Source organism: Carettochelys insculpta, chromosome 15, assembly GCF_033958435.1.
Source record: "Carettochelys insculpta isolate YL-2023 chromosome 15, ASM3395843v1, whole genome shotgun sequence".
Taxonomy (NCBI): domain Eukaryota; kingdom Metazoa; phylum Chordata; order Testudines; family Carettochelyidae; genus Carettochelys; species Carettochelys insculpta.
The window spans coordinates 36,969,469-36,990,895 of NC_134151.1; the positions used below are offsets into that span (position 1 = coordinate 36,969,469).

A 21,427-nucleotide genomic window follows, 5' to 3' on the forward strand; every position below is an offset into this window, starting at 1 on the left:
TGACCCTGGAGGTAGCTAGAAGTTTTGTCCCCAGACAGAGTGAGGTGGAGCAGATGTGTAGATGACGTATGCTCCAGGCGGAGTACAAGGGTTAAGTAGCAGTAGTACCTCACAGCCCCAGATCAGGACCTGACATTGCTAGGTGCTGTGCAAACTCCAAGCAAGAAGATGGCCCCTGCTCCTAAGAGCTCAGCCATGCTGTACCCCAGGAAGAGAAAGAGCAGTGAGCATGTTCACTCAGTGACAACTTGGCCTCAATGACTTCTGTGGCCAAGGATCACAGGATGTGGCACACTCCTTGTGAGCCCCCTCCATGTTCGTCCTGCAATGCCAAGACACTAAAATCACTCTTGGTTTCCTGATGGAAAGGATGACAACTGCTGGAGGTTTTCCTCTTACATGTGCATTTTTAACACTCCTTCTAGATGGATGCTTTGCTGTTCTCCTCACACTGCCATGGAAACCTTGCCTGCACTATTATAATTGAGGGCTGGTGGAAGTGTGGTTCCCGTGAGGCTTGCCCATGGGTCTGTTTTTCTCAACTGGCCTCTTTCCACCCAGCCAGTTTGGAAAGCCTCTGTGTGTAGTGGGGGTTCCTTGCCCAGCAGAAGACGGATAGATGTGGGGATAGAACGGCTCTGCTTGACAGCTCCTCATGGAAATTGAGAACAGATGTGTGTGCTCAGCCTTCCTACATCAGCCACAAAACTATTGTGAACAATTCCTCAGGCCAGTATGCAACACAGTGGGTGGGTGTGTGACCAGATAGCAAATGTGAAAACTTCCCTGGGAGGGAGGGGAATAGGATAAATAAGAAAAATAAGAAAAAGCCCCAAATATTGGTCCTGTCACTATACGATCGGGACATCTGGTGACCCGAGGCATGGTACAGCACAGCTGTGTGCATTAGCTGAGCTAAGACCATTTCCTCTGAAGCGAAGAATCAAAAGCTCAGGAAAAAAATGGGATAAAACAGGAGCTGGGCAGACCTGTGATTTCTTCAGCTTTTTTACAGCAAGTGGATTATTTATGGCAAACTACAGGTGGCCACACTTCATGCTGTTTATATCACCAGATGTTTTGTCTCTAATAATATCACTTGAGGTTGTTAAGGGTTTCTTTTGGCAAGGACTGTTTCCTGACAGGGCTAAATCTGACCAGTCCAGCTTTCAGCTGGAGTCAACCACAAAGAGTGTCCTGTTTATAAACAGATTTGAAGTATCTTAACTGAGAGCCTTTAAGTGCACATGATATGTAGAGTTTCCAAGTTTGTCATATTTAAAAACTGGACACTCTGGCAAGAGAATCGAAACCTCCCCTGTCCTGCTCCTTCCTCCTGAAGCTCCACCCTCCATTCACTCCTCTTCCCCTTCTCCCCTGTGAATGGATCCGGAGGAACTTGCCTGCAGAGCTGGGGCTGGGAGCCACAGCTGCCTGATGCAGGTAAGAGATGACCCTGACTCAGTAGGGGCTGATGCAGGTGAGGACTCAGCCCAGCCCTCACCTCCAGCTGCAGTAACCAGATTTTGGGTGTCAGTCAGTAGCTCCAACTGCACATAAACAGGTCCCTATTTTCCCCTGGAAACCTGGCTACCTTAATCATGGTTCCAGATCCTCAGTGGCTGTCAGTAAATGTAGCTCTGTTGTTTTTGCTGATTTACACTTGCTGAGAAGCCGGTCTTTCTTCTTCCCAGAACTAAAGCTGTCTGGAAGTTTGTTATACACTTTTTAACTGTATCGATTCCCACAAGAATTCACGTGGACAACTATTCAGGAGTTATTTCTATTGCGTTTCCAACCAAAGAGTCCATTCCAACTGGGAAAAGAAGGTTTTGCTGTGACAATTTTAAAACTCTTTTCAAAACTTCAAGTTGAACCATTTGTTGAAGCTCACCCTTTCCCGTGCAGATCTTTGCTTTTGACCAAGCCATATCTTCCGGCCGAAAAAGCATTTAGTTGGAAAATTCCCAACTAACTAATGCTAATGTAACCCAAATGCCTTCTGATTCATCTAGTCTCATTTAGTGACACTGAGACTACTTACACAGAGAACAATGATGTCTGCTCCACAGTCTTAGCAAACAGTTTGCTGGCTTTTAGCTGTTGTGGTTAGAGGATCACGCACTAAGCTCCAGAGGTTCCAGGTTCAATTCTGTCCACAGACCCCTGGGGTCTGTTGGCTTTACACAAACAACCTTCTTAGGGAGCCACATCAGGGACCTGTCTGGAGACCTTGGAAAGGACGAAGGACCGTCACATGCTTGTTTTGTAAGGGCTTGCTTGGATCTTACCGTAGCCCATTGCAGGCGCTGAGTGTGACGCTGGATTGTTCCATACCTCGCACAACACCATGGTAGAAGCAATGGTCCTGGGAAAGAGAAAGAAGCTAGTCAAGGGAAGGAGCAGTTTGGTGAGGTCTGTTATGGTTGGAGGATGGAATTAAATGTTGCGAGTACAGGGCCTGGGTGCTGCTAAGTCTCCCTTGAGCAATGATGCAGCCTTTTATTCTCTCCAGCACTGGTCCTCCTGCCAGCAGGTTAATACAACAGCAACAAATCCAGTGGTTCCCTGATTCAAACCTAGCGTCTCAGCTGCTGTCACATGGCCTCGTAGCAATGCATGCACATGCTCTTCATTGCTAATAAAAGTAAAGGGGCTGTAACATCCCAAGGAAGCTTCACAGAAGAGCAGAGGCAGCTGCAGCCCTGGGGCTGCCTCAGAGCTTCTTGAAGTCAAAGGGAGTCTTGTCTTCTGACTTCATCTAGCTTCGGATCAGGCCCGGAAGAATGTGCTGACCTCATCTCAGTTCTCTAAAGCATCACATGTATAGACTGGGAAGTCCATTGATTGGGCTTATCTCAAGACAAAAGACAAACTATGAGAGGAACAAGAAAGCCACGAGGGCCGAGATGCTGACAGCATTCCATTCCAGCCCGAACTGTTCACCCAGCTCTATGCTGCAGGGAGGAGAGCAGTGGGAAAGAACTGTACCGGGAAAATGATCTCATGGTCTTTATCTTCTAGTTTAAAATTCTCATCAGCGTGAATCTTTGTGAAATTGCAGCCAACAGTCACTCAGTCCTTGTTTGAGACTGGTAACGGGTGAGGCTTTTTCGGACCAGGAGCCAGCTGGCATGGGCTGGTCTTGCAAAAGGCTGGGAACACAGCGAGCATGGAGCTCCTGCTTTGCAAAGAGTGGTGTCAAAAGCAAAGGGATAAACAGCACTGGAAGGCAACAGGAACAGGAACTATTTTTATAGCAGCTCGCAGCACCTCCATTGAACCCAACTGCAAACAGTGGATACACTGGAAATCATTGCATGCCAGGGAGCGCAAAACAACCTGGTCCTCCAGTTCCAGCACCTATGGGTGGCAACTTCTGAGTCTTCGGAGTCATTTTACTGCTTGGGAAAATTTTCTCTGGTCTGCTTTATTATTTGCTAGTGTGAGATGGGGGAGCCGACAGCTTCTGCAGGCTCCCAGGGAAGGTGTGCGTATAGGAGTTCTGTCTCTGCACTCCCAGAAGGGGCGGGGCCTCGGGCAGAAGGGCCAGAGCTGTGGTAGCCATCCCTCAGCGCCACCCGGTCTGCAGTGCTGGGCCCCATTGCCCTCAGAGCTGGGCAAAGCATGCAGAGCAGCACTCCTGTGGCAGTTTAAAGGGCTCAGGACTCTGGCTACCACCATTGCTGCAGTAGCAACAGCAGCTGCCACGAGCACAGGCCCCTTTCAATCATCAGGCCCTGGGGCAACTGCCCCCTTTGCCCTCCCACACCTCCCATAGGCAGGGCTGGTGTGAACCCAGACTGGGTATTTGGGGTCAGATGAAGACCTGGGACTGCGGACTGGCCAAACAGCTGCCTGCTGGAGACTTCTACAGGCTGAGAATTCCAAACTCAGCTCACATTCAACCCAGCCCAGTTGGGAACTCAAGTCTCCTGAGGATGAAGCCCAGTCCCCCATCTGTTCCCGCTCCTGGGATTCGCCTGCTCAGTCTGCATACTTACGGTGTGGTTGAAAGTGATGGTGTGGGGCATTCCTGTCTGCGTATAGTGGGTTTCAGTGTAGCCTGGAGCAAAGAGGTGCCTACCAATAGCAAGGCAAAGACAAAAAAGGACATTTATTTAGGCTTGGTGTGTTATTATAGAATCATCTCTGCTGGAATATCTGAAAATTACAGTGCAAGAAGGGCCTGATCCAGCTTCCACTTCAATCAATTGAAACACTGCTGTTAAATTCAGTAGGCACTGGAATGAGTCCTGGGGCACTGGGTGTGGGACTTCTTTGTTATGAGTCTACTAGACCCAAACTTTCAGGACAGAAGGGACCATCGAGATTAGATAATCTGAGCTCCTGAGAGTCACAGAAGCTCATCCACTCACTCCAGCCATAGATACCCCCCCCCACGCTCCCCAACTTCCCATCTCTGGCTGAGATACTGAAGTTCTCAATTCATAACTTACAGTTACAGAGAACCCACCATTTACATGTGCTTAAAGCTGCAAGTGACCTGGGTCCCAGGCTGCAGAGGACGGTGAAAAACCACCAAGGCCTTTGCCAATCTGATTGGGGCGGGGGGGGGAAATTTACTCACCACCCCAGATTTGGTAGTCACTTAGACCCTGAGCATGTGGCCACGACTCATCAGTCAAATCCGTGGGAAAGAATTCCCTGTAGTAATGCAGAGTCCTCTCCATCTAGCGTCTGTCTCATCACCTGATGTTGGAGCTAATTGCTGCTAGCACTCACAGATCGCCTGCCTGCCATTGTAGTCAGTCCTAGAATCCCATCCCCTCCATGACTGTATCAAGCTCAGGATTGAAGCCTGTGAGATTTTTGGCCCCTCTGCAAAGCTGTTTCAGAACTTCACTCCTCTCTTATGGTTTGAAACCTATGTCTGACTTCAAGCCTCAACTTGCTGCTGGCCAGTTTACATCCATTCACTTTTGTGTCCATATTGGTGCTTAAGTAACTCCTCTCCCTGCCTGGTATTTATCCCTCCAATGTATTTATAGAGAGCAACCATCTCTCCCTTCAGCCTTCCTTTGGTTGGGCTAAACAAGCTATAACAAACATATAATGAAGTAAATAAAACTTGGCAAGCAGAAAGGAGCCTTTTGAGGGCTGTCGTATGAAACGTTTCTCTGGTACCTATTCCATGTTCTGCCCTGCAACATTTCCCTCTAACGCAGCACTTCACATCTGCCAAGCCCTCCGCAGACACGCTTTCAGAAACAAGAGACAGGCTAATGACTTGCATAGGGCATCAGTGCAAGTGGAACATCTGTGGGACCAGTATATTATGTCTCCTTTCCCCAGCTAAAGGGAACCTTAGTGGAGAGAGGCTCGTAAGCTGAAAGGCTAATGATCATTCTCTCTCTCTCTCTCTCTCTCTCTCTCTCTCTCTCTCACACACACACACACACACACACTACATTCAGCTCCTGTTATCTCAGGAAATACAGATACGTCGAAGGAAGATGACTAGCTGAGCAGTAAGTGCTCCTTCAAACCATTTATTAAATGAAATCAGGACAAAGCCAAGCATGCCCTTCAATCCCAAACTCAGCCACTGACTGATCCCCCTCCCCGCTTGCCCATGTTGCACTGTGCCCCTGTGGCCAGTCCCTCCTCCAAAACTGCTAAGAGTAAAAAGCTGATAACCCAACCAGATGCCCAGGGGACACTCAACAGCACTAATACCAGTAATTCCCCGCACGCTGATGATTGCAGAGACTTTGGAATGTAATATGAAGGAAACCACGAGATTTCACTTGAGGTTTGTACTGCAAACTCTATAGGGCAGGAACTGCATGTTCTTATGCATTTGAGCAATGCCCCAACCAAGGGGTTCATGGATCCTCTGGTACTACTGGCACATAGATTCAAAGGCTTTAAGCCCAGAAGGGAAGGTTTGATCATCTAATCTGACCTGGCCATAGAATTTAAAAACATAATATCATGGGACTGGAAGGGACCTCCTGGGCTGAGACTAGTCATAGGTTTCTCTGTTAGTTCAAGTAATTTCATCCAGGTGCTCACATACTGAGCCCAGTAACTTGTGTTTGACTAACACATCTCTCCAGAAATTCATCCAGTCTTCAGCAGAAGCCAGTCACACTGAAAATCCATTATCATCGTCTCAAATGAGAAAGGGGTTTATGTCCATGTGTTTTGATATTAGGCCATAAAGTTCTGATCCAAATACACTTGGGGTGAAACTTGAGTACACCAGGATACAGGGTTTTGGGTCAGTCCAACATGCATCTCAGGGGAGGAGGACCAGCTGTGAAGTCTGGACCCAGGCTGAGCTACAAATTTCTCCCAAGATTCTGGGCTGTCCAGAGCTTAGTGCTGTTATAAGCCCATCTTTGTTCTTGTTACAATGTAATGCTCCAAGAAGGGGTCATTTGACAGCTCTCAACCTTCTCTGCCATAGGAAGGAGGCAAAGGCATAAGTGGAAGTTAAAGCAAATTGAAGAGAATAGAAAGGAGCATAAATCCTGCTAGTTGCACTGTAAAAATATAATTAGGAAATCCAAAAAAGGGATCTGAAGAACAGCTAGCCAAAAACTCAAACAGTAATAGCAATTTTAAAAAATACATTAGAAGCAGGAAGTCAGCTGGACGACCGAGATGATACAGGAGCACTCAAGGATGACAAGGTCATTGTGGAGACACTAAATGAATTCTTTGCATCAGTCTTCATGGCTGAGGATGTGAGGGAGATTCCCACATCCTAGCTGTTCTTCTCAGGCAACTGTCCTCGACTGAGGTGTCATTATTAACTTGTTCCAAAACCTCCTCTAAACAGCAGTAAGTCACCAGTGTAGTAAGATGAGGGCCTGATACATAAGTCCATGTATCACAGGCCCAGTGTGAGGCCTAGGTACAATGGTCAAGACTTCGCTAGTATAAAACAAAGTTAACCTGTGAGCAAGAGGCAGGCTGGCATGAAGAAAGAGGAGTTATTTACTACAGTACCGAGGGGTCACCAAATGAACTTAATAGGCAGCAGGCTTAAAACAATGTATTTCTTCACCCATCACACAGTTAACCTGTGGAACTCCTCGCCAGAGGATGTTGTGAAGGCCAAGATGATAACAGGGTTCAAAAAAGGAACAGATAAATTCATAGAGAACAGGTCTGTCAACGGCTATTAGCCAGGATGGGCATGGAAGGTGTCCCTAGCTTTTATTTATCAGAAACTGTGAATGTATGATGTGGTGGATCAAACGATGATTCCTTGTTCTGTTCACTCCCTCTGGGGCACCTGGCATTGGCCACTGTCAGAAGAGAGGATACTGGGCTAGGTGGACCCTTGATCTGAGCCTGTAGGCTGTTCTGATGACCTGATTCTGTGCACTTTATCCAGGCAAAATTTGCCCCTTCCACCAAGAGCTCAGGCTCATGGGAAAAGCACTGCAAGGTGGACTGCTTCCAGCACTTCACTAGTAAGTATTTGGATTGGGTGCTGGGCGATGCTCTGCCATCGTCTCCTTCTCCTCTTTCACCCAGACGGCTGAGTTTGCAAAATTAGTAAAGAAGACTGGCTTGTGAGTGGAAAGCAAGAAGCTCAGAACCCGTCTCCACCTTGGCAGCAGCAGAACAGGGCAGAACTGGACAAAACCCAGCCACCCGGTTTCTTAACGCCTGTAAAATGATCTAGTGAACTGAGCGATCATAGATATTTACAAAGCAGCCCTTGCTGTACTATTGACTGTCTAAGCATCACCCTTGGCATCACATGAGGATGCCATACTCAGGGGCTGTGGTATTTAGCCTCTGTGCCAGCTCCTGCTCAGCTGCTCCTCGTTACGGTTTGTTACGTTTCAGCCAGTGGAGTTCTTAAAGGTCATCTGCAAAGTGGGGTGTGCTGAACGTGCTTGTGCCTTTCTGATGCCTTCTAAGGAAGGCCTGACTGATTGTGGGTCCCACCCTCCTGTGTTCGCTCTAACATTTTCCATCTGTGGGCAGCATAAATTTTGTCATGTGCACTCAGGCATGTGCAGAGGGGCACCACCAATAGAAACTCATGCTGCCGGCTGTGGGTGCTGTGCTAATCAGCTGTGCAGCACCTGAATGTCTCCTGGGCGGCCACTCTAGTGCTCAGTTTACAGGAAACATTGTCACCATCTTCCAAGTAATAACATTTAAAGGGTCAGTTGAGCCTCTGTCTTTTTCATAGGAGCCATATAGGTCTTGTTGATCCTGCAAAACCCTAGAGTTGGAGAATTAGCAGGTTTAGGACATCAGTCCAAAAAAGTGAAAATAACTGCTCTATGTTGATCTCAAATCCCTGCAAGAAAAGCTCGGACTGGCTTTGTTAAGGATTCACTCCCAATCCCTTCAGCCAAGGGATGGAAGGACCCCATCCATCATCTCTGAGTCATGCAAGACGCTCTGCAGCGAAACCAGGAAAGACCAGATTTCCCAATATTCTAAAGGGGGAAAAGAATCAAAACAAACAAATACCAAAACTTTTCTAGGTGGAGGATTAATCCAGTTTTACAAATCACAAAGATGGAGAAAAACCTATTTTTTATTTTCCCTTTGCAGGTCACCTGAAGGAGATGGACCCACCCTCTCCCCAGCCTGCAGCGCACTGAGGTTTCCATGCAGATTGGATTTCCTTGTGCTAAAGGTAAACTGCACCCTCAAAAATGATTTGCAAGAGTCTCGTCTCTTAAGACACCTCTTTCTCCTTTGCCAGGCTGCAATGGAAAATGCGCTTGCACGCCACAGAGGAGATGGCCACTTGCATCTTATGCAGACAGTCACAGAATCACAGGGGTGGAAGTGACCTCAGGAGGTCATCAAGCCCAACCCCCTACTCAAAGCAGGACCAATCCAAACTAAATCATCCTAGCCAGTGCTTTGTCAAGCCAGGACTTAAAAACCTCTAGAGATCCCACCACCTCGCTAGATCGGTGGTTTTCAACCACTGTGCCATAGCACACTGATGTGCTGTGAGAACTCCCCAAGCATGCTGTGAAATTTCATCAATTCCTCCTCACTGTGGCACTTTGCAGAGCCACCGCAGTGGGGGGCAGGGGGAATTGAGACCCACGCTACCTGGGGCTCAAGCAGCAAGGCTGCCTGAATCCCAGCTGGTGCGGGGTTCCTCAATTCCCCACCCCCCACAGTGGCTCTGTGCAGAGCCACCGTAAAGGCAAATGCTGAGGGAGCAGGACCACATTTGTGCCAGGAGGCAGCTGAAATGCTGGCAGGGAGCCCACCCCCCTCCCCACTGTGCAACGGGAGGGGAGGGAAGGAACCTGTTAGAGATGGGGCATAGTTTAAATGCCACTTGCTGGCTCCAATGGGCTGGCAGGGAAGGGAGCTGGTTTCAGTGGTTATTCATTTACTCAACTGGCATGGCCTTGACCAGATTTTGAAAATGTGTCTGTGCTCACAGTCTAAGACTGTGTATTCAGTGGTGGATGTGAAACATGAATGTATTTTCTTTCTTTAGCTTGCTGTATGCACTACTGTATTGCAAACCTCTCTACTAAGACTGTATCCATAGTCAATGTAAGTCAACATGATAGTTATGAGCAATCAATTCACCTGAAAAATGTGGGTGTGCCACAGAATTGGTTTTCTCATTGAAGTGTGCTGTGTTCCTGAAAAGGTTGGGAGTCTCTGTTCTAGATAACCTATTCCAGTGCTTCACCGCCCTCCTGGTGAAATAGTTTTTCCTAAGATCCAACCTACACCTCTCCAATAATCTGTTACAAGTCAGGGAGACGTGGAAGGTGTGTTTGGCCATGTGCCGTTTGAGCCCAACTGAGGTCTGGAATTCGCCTGCTCTTATCTCAGCTTTCAAGCCAGCCAAACACCTGGCTTCTTTCAGGTGTGCTAATGCTCATCATGGGCTAGATACCTCTTCATTGGGCCCAGCCATCAGTAATGCTGGTATCACTGCAAACAGCCAATAACCAGAGAAACAGTAAGCTACAGAAAACGTCTCCCTGTAATCTTCCCCCTGACTATCCTAGCTTGCTCAGCGTGAATCTGCAAGAAACAAATGTTTCATCACCAAATTGCATTAACTTCCAGGAAATTGCTTCAAGCAATGTGTTTACAAGAGGCTCTGAAGCCTGTGAAAGTCTCTGCTTGGAGACTAGGGGGCAGATCCTCAACTGGCGTAAACCAGCGGGGCTCCACTGATGTCAGGCTCAGGCTCCTTGCTGGAAAACCTTGTCGGGGGGAAGCCCCAGCTTTCATTGCCCACATCTCAAACATACTATTTCAGGCACTATGCAGTTGTTTTGTGCCAAACCACCAGCCCTAAAGCTGGCCTCTCTGGCCCAGAGACAGCCGCCTCACTGTGAGGTGGGATAAGGCCAGCCAGCACAGGGCCTGTCAAGCTCTCTCTCTCTCACTCTGCTGACCGTGCATCAAGAAAAACAGACATGGTTGGAGGAAAGTCTGTCAAGCAGACCTGGGGGTTACAGTGGGAGAGAGGCTGGATATGAGTCAACAGTGCACACTTGTAGCCAAGAAGGCTGGTGGCATATTGGGGTGCATTAGGTGCAGCATTTCCAGAAAAATCTAGAGAAGTTGTTATCCTCCTTTACTGGTGAGGCCACATCTGGGGTATCGTGTCCAGCTCTGGCCCTCCAGTATAGAAAGGATGCTGACGCATTGGAGTGGGTTTAGCAGAAGGCAACGAAAATGATTAGGGGGCTGGAGCACATGACTTATGAGGAGGGGCTGAGGGACTTGGGCTTATTTAGTTTGCAGAAGAGAAAAGAGTGAGGGGCAATTTGAGAGCAGCCTTCAACTTCCTGCAGCTGAGGAGTGGGGGGAGACTCAGTAGTAAGGGATGGCAGAACAAGGAGCAATGCTCTCAAGTTACAGAGAGGGAGGTGTAGGTTGGATATTAGGAAAATCTATTTCACGAGGAGGGTGGTGAAGCACTAGAATGCATCACCTAGAGAGGTGGTAGATTCTCCATCTCCAGAGGTTTTTAAGTCCAGGCTTTGATCAAGCCCTGCTTGGGACGATTTAGTTGGGATTGGTTCTGCTTTGGGCAGGGGGCTGGACTCAATGACCTGCTGAGGTCCCTTCCAGCCCTGGGATTCTAAGGTCTGTGTAGTGGGGAACAACCTTCTCCCTTGCTGACCCTGACTGGGGCTTCGGACGTTGGGACAAGCTGGAGCCTGCCTGACTTACAGTCATCCTCAATCAGCTCTCCACCCTCACACTCACCCCTCCTTGACCTGCACCCCCAGAGCATCCCACTTCCCCCCGCTGGAGCCAGGACGCTGGTCGGAAAGAGGCTGCTGCTGCCAGTTTGCCTTGAATGGACAGACCAGGGAGCAGGGTCAGCTCGGAGCAAGGCAGCCAAATGAGCGAAGGCCTGGCCTGGTGCCACAATGTACAGCTGTCTTAAAGACTCTGCTCAAACTGGGCTTGGAGTGATCTTGGCCCAGGGCCGCTCTGCCAGTGATGTCATTGAGTGAAACAAAGGGCCATCCTAATGTCATTGAGCTGCTGTGCAAAAGGTCCTGCAGGGAAGGCCCTTCATTCTGGCTGTCTCTAGTTTGTGGTCTCAGACACAGGGCAGGTCATGCGTTCAGTGACCGAGCCTGGCGGCATGTCACAGGAGCAGGCAGTATTATGCAATGGAGAAGGAGGGCAGGACACAGGGAGCCCCTTGCCTGGTGGCTGGTTCCTGAGGATGCTGGGACAGCGTTGCCTGCAGCCCAGTCCATTGAGGGGTAGCGGGTGGGAATCAGAGGAAATGTAGCTGAACTGGGGTGAGAGAGTCCCTTCCCTCTTGCTTTTCCTGCCAGATCGCCAAAGAGCATGAGAGAGCGAGATAAATGAATTGCAAATAGATGGCAGGAAAGGAGGTCCTGGGAAGCCCCTAACTCCACTGCAATCAATGCTTGGCAGCACTGGGAGTGAGATAAGACCAGGGCTAGATAAGAATAGACTCAAACAAATGTGGAAGATTTTCCAAGTCATCTAAGAAGTTTAGAGGCATGATCACATTCATGTCAACAGGAATCAGAGTCCGGTCCCAAAGTGGCTTTGGAAAAAAATCTCAGCCACGGTTTCCACAATAAGCTGGTCTTCGAGCAGTGGTGCTAGCAGCTCTGCTGGGGATCGTGAGGCAGTGCTCTCTGGCAGCAGGGGTAGGTGTCATTTTTTAAATGAATACCATCATCTTGGATGTCCAAACACAATTTTCAGAAACCAAAAGCCAACAGGCCACAAAACTCTCCACCAAAATGAAAACAGATGTCATTTCCCACGAGATGAACAGGGGAGACAAGAGAGCTCATAACCAGACAGATCTTTGAATGGCTTCCACTCCTCTCTCTTCTCAAATAAGAAATCTACCCTTGCTGATTGCCAAGAACATTTGGAGGGTGGGAGGGATTGATTTCTCAGCATCAGGCTTTCTGCCTCGGATCTGCCTGCATTGGGGGGCTACTTCTCCTTTCACAGAGTACGACCATGCCATCTGCAGCAGAGTCACACATGTACACCTTTGACACCTCTTGCTGAAGTCCCCTGATGGAGCCTACCATGAGAAACTCAGCTGGCTCTTTCCTCTAACATCCAGCCTGGTGGTAGTAATTGCCAGGACTGCTTTCCAACTTCCAACTGCAATTGAGGAGGGAAATATTTAAATCCTTATGGGGTCCTCTGGGTAAAAGCTGACACTTCCTCAAACAGCTGGAATCCAAGGCTCTGTCCAGATGCAGGAGACTCAGATGCAGATGAAGTCTGGAGCCAGCACATCTTACTGTCTTAAGGCCCATTCTGGGGGTAACCAGAAAACATTTATTGCTCTGGCCAAACAGGCTGGAAAGGGAAGGGGATGCCCAGCACTGGAGACAGGATTCGGCTGCTGTTTGAGGTATTGAAAAAACTGAGCCAGGTCAGCGCTTTTTGGGGGTGCAAGAGCCATGCAATGAACTCACGGCTGCAGAGCAAAGTTGGCAACCCTCCCCCCGGCGCCCCCACAGTTCCCAAGCTGCACTTAGCCCTGAGGAACACAAACCTACATAGAGGGAAAGGACAGGCAATAGAGTCCCTCGCTGGAAAGTTGTGCAATAAATGCAGTCATGGAACGGATAATGTAGAGGGGTTCATTTCTGTCTCTCCTCCCCCGTGTCACCAAGCGATCACTGACTATCCCAAATGGAGGCAGAAAAGCAGCTACATGGCTCCAACTCCATTCTCCTAATGGCAAAAAAGCCCACCGTGAAACCAGCCAAGTGAGTCACATGCTTCCTGTCACCCCACTCCCCCTCCCCCAAGTCCGGAAGCCATTTGATAGTGATAGTGTGTGGAAGATCGGAAACATCCTTCCTGCTGGGAGATGGACCAATCCCTCTCCAGCAGCTACCCTGAAACCTGGGCTCTAACCCAGCAGAGGCCAGAAATGACGACCAGTGACCCCCCGGCTCCCTTATCAGGCAGCTCAGAGCATCAGCTACAGGGCTTCCTTGTTATTTCAGGCGCAGGGAAACGGGTACCATCAAGAAGCAGAGCGTTTTCACTGCTACGGTAAAGGAGGCTAAAGTCAGACAGCTCTGGCAGGCTGCGAGCTAGTGAACACCTGTGCTAGGAGCTTGGCTGCTCTTAGCCGCCCACTGTACATTTTGGCTCTCATCACACAGAATTCACCTTGTGCCTGGTTCCAAATGTCCTGGGGGGGGGCCTGAGGCCACTCCTGGCAGCCACCACGGGCCAGGGACAAGGTGGGAGAGGTCCCTGACTCCACACCCTCGGAAGAGGCAGGGCCAACGGCCATCAGCCCATAGTGCTGCTCAGATTGCACCGCTGCCCCCGCCCACCACATCAGAGCCGTCTGCTTCCTGGGCCTGAAGCTCTTTGCTGCCACAACCAAAGGAGCAGTGGTGGCAGCCGGAGCGCCAGGCCTCTTTGAAACACCAAGTCCCGGGGCAACTGCTTCCTCTCCCCTACCCCATCAGCAGGCCTGGTCGTTCCCCTCAATCAAACAAGACACATCTCCCAAGGTCAGCAAGAGCTTGGCCTGCACAAAGCGTGTGTGTTCCAACCTGCTGTTCCCCGTGTGAGGCTGCAGCAGCAGGACAGCCAACTAGCGTGAGGCTCCCAGCTGGAAAGGAAGCTCCTAGGAGAGAGCAACCCAGGCTCTGAAAGGCACGTCGGAGCTGTCGGATGCTGTTGTGACTTCCTCCATGGCTCAGACGGACATGAGCGTCCGTGGCTGGCCATGCACCTGGCAGTCTGTCTGTCTGTCCCCAGTGGCTGCTGGTTGGTGTGCAGCGAGAAAGGGCAGGGCCCACCCCGAGGGTCCTCAGCTTAGGTGGACATCCAAGGCAACAACCATCCCCCTGCAGTGTCTGGTAGCCTCATCGCCTTCCTGCCCACTGCACCACCTCCTTAGAGAGGTTGCCTAGAAACAGACACACATTGTTGTGGTTGTCAGGTAACTGCAGCTGTCCCAGACCCTCTCCCTTCCCTTGGTGATCTCTGGGTGCAGCTCCACCAGTGGTCTGCCCACCATCCCTCCCTCCTGGGAGAGGGCCTTGAATCCCACCACTCATACCCCATTATCCCATCACTGCCCCTCTCCTGTGGCTGACCTCTGCAGCACAGGCACAGACCACCTCAGCCTCCCCCCCAAAGCAACACTGCCCCTCTCTGAAGGGCAAATTCAGCCGCTTTGGCTGATAGAAGGTGCAGCAGTCCACCAGTCTCCTGGGGTCAACACAGGTCCTCCCACAACCTCAGAGTCAGACCAGGTTAGAACGCAGAAGATCTTCAGTTCCCTTCAAGGGTCACCCTTCCCAGTAGTTGGTAGCCACCCAGCCCCAACCCTCGAGCTCCACTCTCCAGGCTTTTCCCATGTGTGTTCCAGTGTCCCTGCATCTCCTCCCGGCATCGCCAGTCAGGTCTCCCGTGAGAGGCCTCCCCGTAGGGTTTCGCTCCCCAAGGCTCCTTGCCCATCAGTCCTATTGGCCAGGACCATCCGCTTGTTCAGGTTTCCTGCCAGAGGGCTTCTTGCACCTCCAGCCCTCATATCCTACGCCTGGTCACTGAGCCCAGAACCAACCCCTAGCTGCATTGACCTGGTTCGTTCTACCCTTCATCCCTCAGGCCCTCTGTTCAAGCCTTCCTGCAACTGGGCAGAGATCCAATACCCCTCACAGCCAGTACCCCCACCACAGCCTTCCTCAGAACTTGTCAATAGCAGCTCACAGCTGTGGCCCTCCATCACACCTCCTGCAGCTGTACCTCTCAGCCGCTCCTTCCCTCTCCCCTCAGGCAGCTCTCAGTCCCCTTCCTGCCCTTTCCACCCAGGTGCCTCCTCTTAAACCCAGCTAGGAGACAGGTGACCAGTCACAGGTGAACACTTAAAGGGGCCAGTCACCCGGGGACAGAGACTCTCTGGAAACAGGACAGGGAGGAGTGTTTTGATTCCCCGCAGCTTTTCCTGTTGCCACGTGGAAAAACAAGTTAGTCTGGGATTTGCACCACACACTCCATCTGTTCTCCCTGGTAGAGCAGAGCCTCATGCCATGCAGACCTGCTACGTGACAGTCACAGGCTCCAAAGTCAGAAGGGACCACTGGGATCAATGTTCCTAACTTCTCCACTGCACCTCCAACCGCCCCCTCTCTTCAGCTCTAAGCTGGTTCTTATTAAACACAAATGCCTTTAAAAAACGGTTTTCATCCAAGGTTCAGAACACAGAGTCTTCCGTTCCTAAGCTCCAGCCAAATGTATGATTGTTCTTATGGGCATCCCTCCATCCATTTCTCCCTCCCTGTAGTCTTGGACTTTCCAGTCCTGCAGCTGTAGGACTGGAGTGTTTCAATGATTCATTAAAACATAATTAAATGATACTTGGGGATATTCTCTTGCTATTGTTCAGATGTCATATCCTATGGCCTAGCTTCCTTCAGAACTAAATCATGGTTCTGCCTTTTTCACTCGAGCAACAACAGAATGATACTCATTAACACAGGAAGCGCACACTCAGATGGGTGGAGTCCACTGTCAGATAGGTGCTGAGACTGTTACAAAGTGAATAATAATGCAGCATGCTAAGGAGAAAATATGCAATAGCCCCTGGTTTGTGGCTCCTGTGGCTGAGAACAACACGCGTTTCATAAATGAGATGAAGGACTTGTCACAAACATTTCTGCCCTGTAACCCAACCGTTGTATTCTAAACCAAAAGCTCTGTCACAGGCTGGGCCAGGGCAAGAAAAGACTTCAGTCACTAATGCTTGCAAAGGGTTTGAGATTCTCTGCTGGAAGGAGTCTTATTAGACCTTCAACACTCCCGAGAACCCCACTTCTTCCACCTGCTTCTTCGGTCCTTTCTTGTTGCCAGCAAATTCCCCTGTAACTCACTTACATGTTTTGAAAGTGTCATCTGAATTCTGAGCTGCCAATTGAGTCACTCTCTGCACCTAACCCTTAAATCGGTGGTCCTCAAAGTGTGATCCATGGACCACACATGGTCTGCAACCATCTTGCAGGTGGGCTACAAGCTTGGTACTTACCCCACCACCCCACCCAGCAGCAGGCACCTCACCCTGGCTATCCAGACCTGCAGCCCCTACATTATGTGATAGCTGCATAGCTACATTTTTACACTCAAGTACACTAATGTGAATAATTTAGTATTTAAGGTACTTAGAGATAAGCAAATGCATTTTGTCGTAATGGGTGGTTGGCTGGTGATCCCTGGAAAGGTTCAGGTTGAGTGAGGTGGGACACAGGCCAAAAGTATTAGAACCACTGCCTTAAACGTGTCTTGTTGCCTGTTCTCTGGGTGTCAGCATCTGTCTCTCACTATAAGCCTGAACTTGTACTCCATGCGCAGGAGACACTCCTGTGCATTAAAGATGGTTTTGGCTCCACTCTATTTTCTATGTACTATGTGCCTTAGAATCATAGAACACTAGAACTGGAAGAGACGTCAAGAGGTTATCAAGTCCAGTTCCCTGCCCTCTCAGCAGGACCAAGCACCATCTGGACCATCCCCAGTAGGCGTCTGTCTAACTTGCTCTCAAATATCTCAAGTGATGGAGATTTCACAACCTCCCTAGGTAATTTATTCCAATGTTTAATCACCCTGACAATGAGGAAGTTCTTCCTAAGTCTAATCTAAACCTCCCCTTCTGCAGTTTAAGCCCATTCCTCCTTGTCCTGTCCTCAGAGGCCAAGGAGAACAATTTTTTTCCCTCCTCCTTGTAACCCGCTTTGAGGCACTTGAAAGCTGCTATCATGTCCCTTCTAAGTCTTCTCTTTTCTAAACTAGACAAGCCCAGTTCTTTCAGTCCTTTCTTGTAGCTCATGTTCTCTAAACCTTTAATCATTCTTCTCTTCTCTGGACCTTCTCCAATTTCTCCACATCTTCTTGGAAATGTGGTGCCCAGAACTGGACAGAGTACTCCAGCTGAGGTCTAATAAGCACTGAGTAGAGAGGAAGAATGACCTATGTCTTGCTCACCACAGTCCTGTTTATACATCCCAGGATCATGTTTATTTTTGCAACAACAGCACACTGTTGATTCATATTTAGCTTGTGGTCCACTATGACCCCTAAATCCCTTTCCACAGTACTCCTTCCTAGACAGTCACTTCCCATTCTATATGTATGAAGCTGATTGTTCTTTCCTAAGTGGACTACTTTGCATTTGTCCTTATTAAACTTCATCCTGTTTACCTCTGACCATTTCTCCAGCTCATTTTGAATTCTGACCCTATCTTCCAAAGCAGTTGCAACCCTTCCCAGCCTGATATCATCTGCAAACTTCATAAGCATACTCTCTATGCCAATTGGTTCTGGTCTGGCTATGGTCTGAAGAAGTGAGTCTGTCCCACGAAAGCTCACCTAATAAACTATTTTGCTAGTCTTTAAAGTGCTACTTGACTGCTTTTTGTTTTGATAGTGTATAGACTAGCACGGCTTCCTCTCTGTTACTCTATGCCAATAGTTATACTGTTGATTAAGATATTGAATAGAACTGGTCCCAAACAGATCCCTGCAGAACCCCACTTGTTATGCCCTTCCAGCATTAATAACTACTCTCTAGGAATGGTTATTCAGCCTCTTATGCACCCACCATATATGTGCTTAGTTTATTGGTAAGCAGATCAGGCGAGACCATGTCACATGCCTTACTAAAGTCTAAGTATACCACATCCACCACTTCTCCCTTGTCCACAAGGCTTTTTATCCTGTCAAAAAAAGCTATCAGATTGGTCTGGCATGATTTGTTCTTTACAAATCCATGCTGGCTGTTACCTATCGCCCTATTTTCTTCCAGATGTTTGCAGATGAATTCATTAATTATTTGCTCCACTATCTTTTCTGGGACAAAAGTTAAACTGACTGGTCTGTAGTTTCCTGGGAAGAGATTGCACAACGCACACAGTGGACAAGCACGCTTACCTTATGATGAATGAGTATGTTCAAATGCCAAGTCTTCTTTCATTAACCCTGGTAAGCCAGCATGATCCTTGCTGGAAGTGTTTGTATTTTGCTGAATGAAAGCCCTACCTCAGGAAGGAAACACACTAGCAAATGGTGTGTGATCCTAACTCTGTTTACTAACATGCTGAGTGCCAGACCACTGATGGAAATAGCACAGTTCCCAGGAGGCACCTGGAGGTGATGTCATCATACCGGACATTGTATTTCTGTCAGGACTCTTTGCTTCCTCCTGCATGGTGAATAAATTCATCTCTGCAGTAGCACAATGCACAAGTGCTAGAAAAGATTTAAGACCTGACTGACTGGCAAAGGAAATAGACCCCAGTGGTTCTGCGATAGCTACAATAGCAGTTAGATCCTTTCCAGCATTCCTCCAGAGATCCCCACTACTAACAATTGCCACCAACAGTTCCGTTTGCTTGTGTAGACAGGACTTTGCCACCAATGGCGGTACAGTTCGGTCCCATCTCTACTGGTATTTTCAAAGCCGAAAGCTGCTAAGTGGAGTATTTCCTGTTAGCACCAGTGCAGGATCGACTCTGCAGTGTCTTCGGGGCTGAAAGTACCAGCCGTTTATCCTCATGCTCCAGCTTTTCACAGACAACCCTTCCCAGAACCTATTTTCATTTGATCACTCATCTGATTTCAGGTACTGCCTTACCCAGCACCGAGAGAAGCTGAACACCCCTCCTAGCTACGCTGCATATCAGTTTTGTTTGTACACCACCCTAAACACTAACTAGAGTTGTGTATCCATATTATGGCATTTCCTTTCTGTCTTAAGGAAAAGGAGTGATTCTAGATTTGACTGGCCAGGGGATGTCTGCATTATATTAAATCTGATAAGTAGCATTATTCCTGGGTATAAATACATTAGCAGCTACTGAGAAAATAAGGCACTCAGCTGGAACTTGGTTCATAAATCTGACATGAAAGAAATCCAGCATCAATGAACGAAAACTGGCAAGGGCCAGCTATGGTAAGAAAAGTCTTGCCTTCACTTTCATCGTTAGACTCTAATCCACTTGCCTGGCAAGATTCTGATATTAAAAGTAGCAAAGAATCTACATCCAAACTCCAGCAGCAACCTCATCCTGTCTACCTGCATCCACCAGTAACTTCATTTGGATACACTATTCTTCTTCACTTCCTGTCCCAAACTGCTATGTGCTGTTTGTTGCCCTGTGCTGTTAACAAGCTGCTGTGTTCACCCAGTGGATGTGCAAACCTTTCTATAGGCCACTTCAGGATAAGAGGCATTACAGAAACACAAGTTTCCCTGGCATTCTGCCGAAGAGGTCTCAAGTGGAACCCTTATGAGTAGCATGACATATGAAAACCACAAGAGAGCTTTTTTTTGTTGCTAAAACATTGAGTAATGTAGTGAACAAGCCAGCTCGCTAACATCAGGTAGACAGGAAGTCATTGTCTCGTTAATGCAGGTACTAATCGTTGCATGATGAGGGTTTGTATACCTTGGGCCAGCTGGCATACAGTGACTTCTGTGGAACTCTGCCAACGTACCAGCTGAAGGTTGGACCCAGCGTTCTCCTACCACACAAAAGTGGCATGCGTTTCCCTGAATTAGAGTATGTCTAAACTACAGCCACGTACTATTGCAGTACCCAGAGGCACTGAGACCTCATCTGGGGTGAGTGAAGTCTCCATGCTACAGTGGCCTTCAGCTCATGTGGTAGAGTGCAGGACTTTAGACCCTATGCTTGCAGGTTCTGTTCCTGGGGCCAGCAACCCAGGCCTGTCAGCATTACACTATGGCATGGCAGCTGCACGTATGTGTTTCCTACATTGGCAAAGTGTGATTATCAGCTGACATTGTTAATCCATAGAAGCAGTTTTCCATCAATGTGTCTACAGTGGGGGCTTAAGTCAACCTAACTGCAATCACCCAGGACATGAAATGTAAGTAGGTCAACCTCAGCTTTAGACCAGCCCTTCAGGTGTGATCCAAAGTCAAGTCAACATGAGATCCAATTGGCTGAGAGTCAGTTCCTTATTCATCACCTGAGGGAAAAGACTGCACAGTGGACACGCACACTTACTCATTCTTCTCAATGTCCAGGGTGAGCTCCTTCCCCTCAACTGTCATCTTGACTTCGGCTTTCAATGGATGCTGTACACAACAGAGAAACTGACCATTACACATACAGCATGATCAATGGAAACACATAAGTGCATGTCAATGTGGCAATTACAAGCTGAGCCACTCAAACAGCACCCTTGGGACCTGAGCAGTGCCAGGTGAGAGAATTTGCAGGTCAATATTTTCTAGCACATTGTCCACACTGCCACTGGTTACTGGGCTCTTAGAAGACATTTGGGGTAAATTACAGCTAAATAACAGCACAGAACACAGAGTCAGGACTGATGGCTGGAAACAAACTTTATGGGACCACAGGAAAGTTGGCCACACCCATGATAAGTGGTTGTCCAGCTAATTAAAATCATGCCAGAATACAGAGTTTGTCAGACAACAGAGTTCTGAAACAGAGGGGTTTGACCTGTACTTGGTTTGCAAATGCACACCTCTCCTTGGTCCACTCCAAAATAGTGAGCACCTCACCCAAACCCCTAGGTGTGCCTAATAGGCAGAGGTGGACTGAGGTGGAATGCTCGGGAAGAGGAACAATGCCTCTGTAGAAATATACAGAAGTCCAGTACCTAAGACCCCAGGGATGTTTGGTCATCAGAAAACACATCCTAGCACAATGTGCCTGATGCAGAGCAGTGTTTGCACTGTTTCTTAGCAGATGCCACTAACACCAAATTGATCTCATCTCCCATCATAATGATGACGTATGACCAGTATTAAATACTCTATGTTTAGGGCCCCTCTTGCTGTGAGGGTCTACTTTCAGAGCATCCTAGGAGAGTTAGGTTCCCAAATCTGGAGTAGTCACTGGAGCATGATGCGTAATACCCAGGGCCTCCTTTGAAAAAAATCCCA

The 21,427-nt window shown here is 48.6% G+C and overlaps 1 protein-coding gene across 3 annotated transcripts in view; it reads right to left on the reverse strand.

The window, feature by feature from the left end:
- Positions 1-21,427, reverse strand: part of ADAM19 (ADAM metallopeptidase domain 19) — a 58,644-nt gene that overhangs the window by 30,074 nt on the left and 7,143 nt on the right. For all 3 annotated transcript variants that reach the window (XM_075009319.1, XM_075009320.1, XM_075009318.1), the window contains exons 3-5: positions 20,523-20,593; positions 4,005-4,083; positions 2,292-2,368 (exon numbers count right to left, since the gene is read on the reverse strand). In XM_075009319.1, coding sequence (XP_074865420.1) covers positions 2,292-2,368; positions 4,005-4,083; positions 20,523-20,593 — 227 coding nt within the window. The remainder of the gene's footprint in view (positions 1-2,291; positions 2,369-4,004; positions 4,084-20,522; positions 20,594-21,427) is intronic.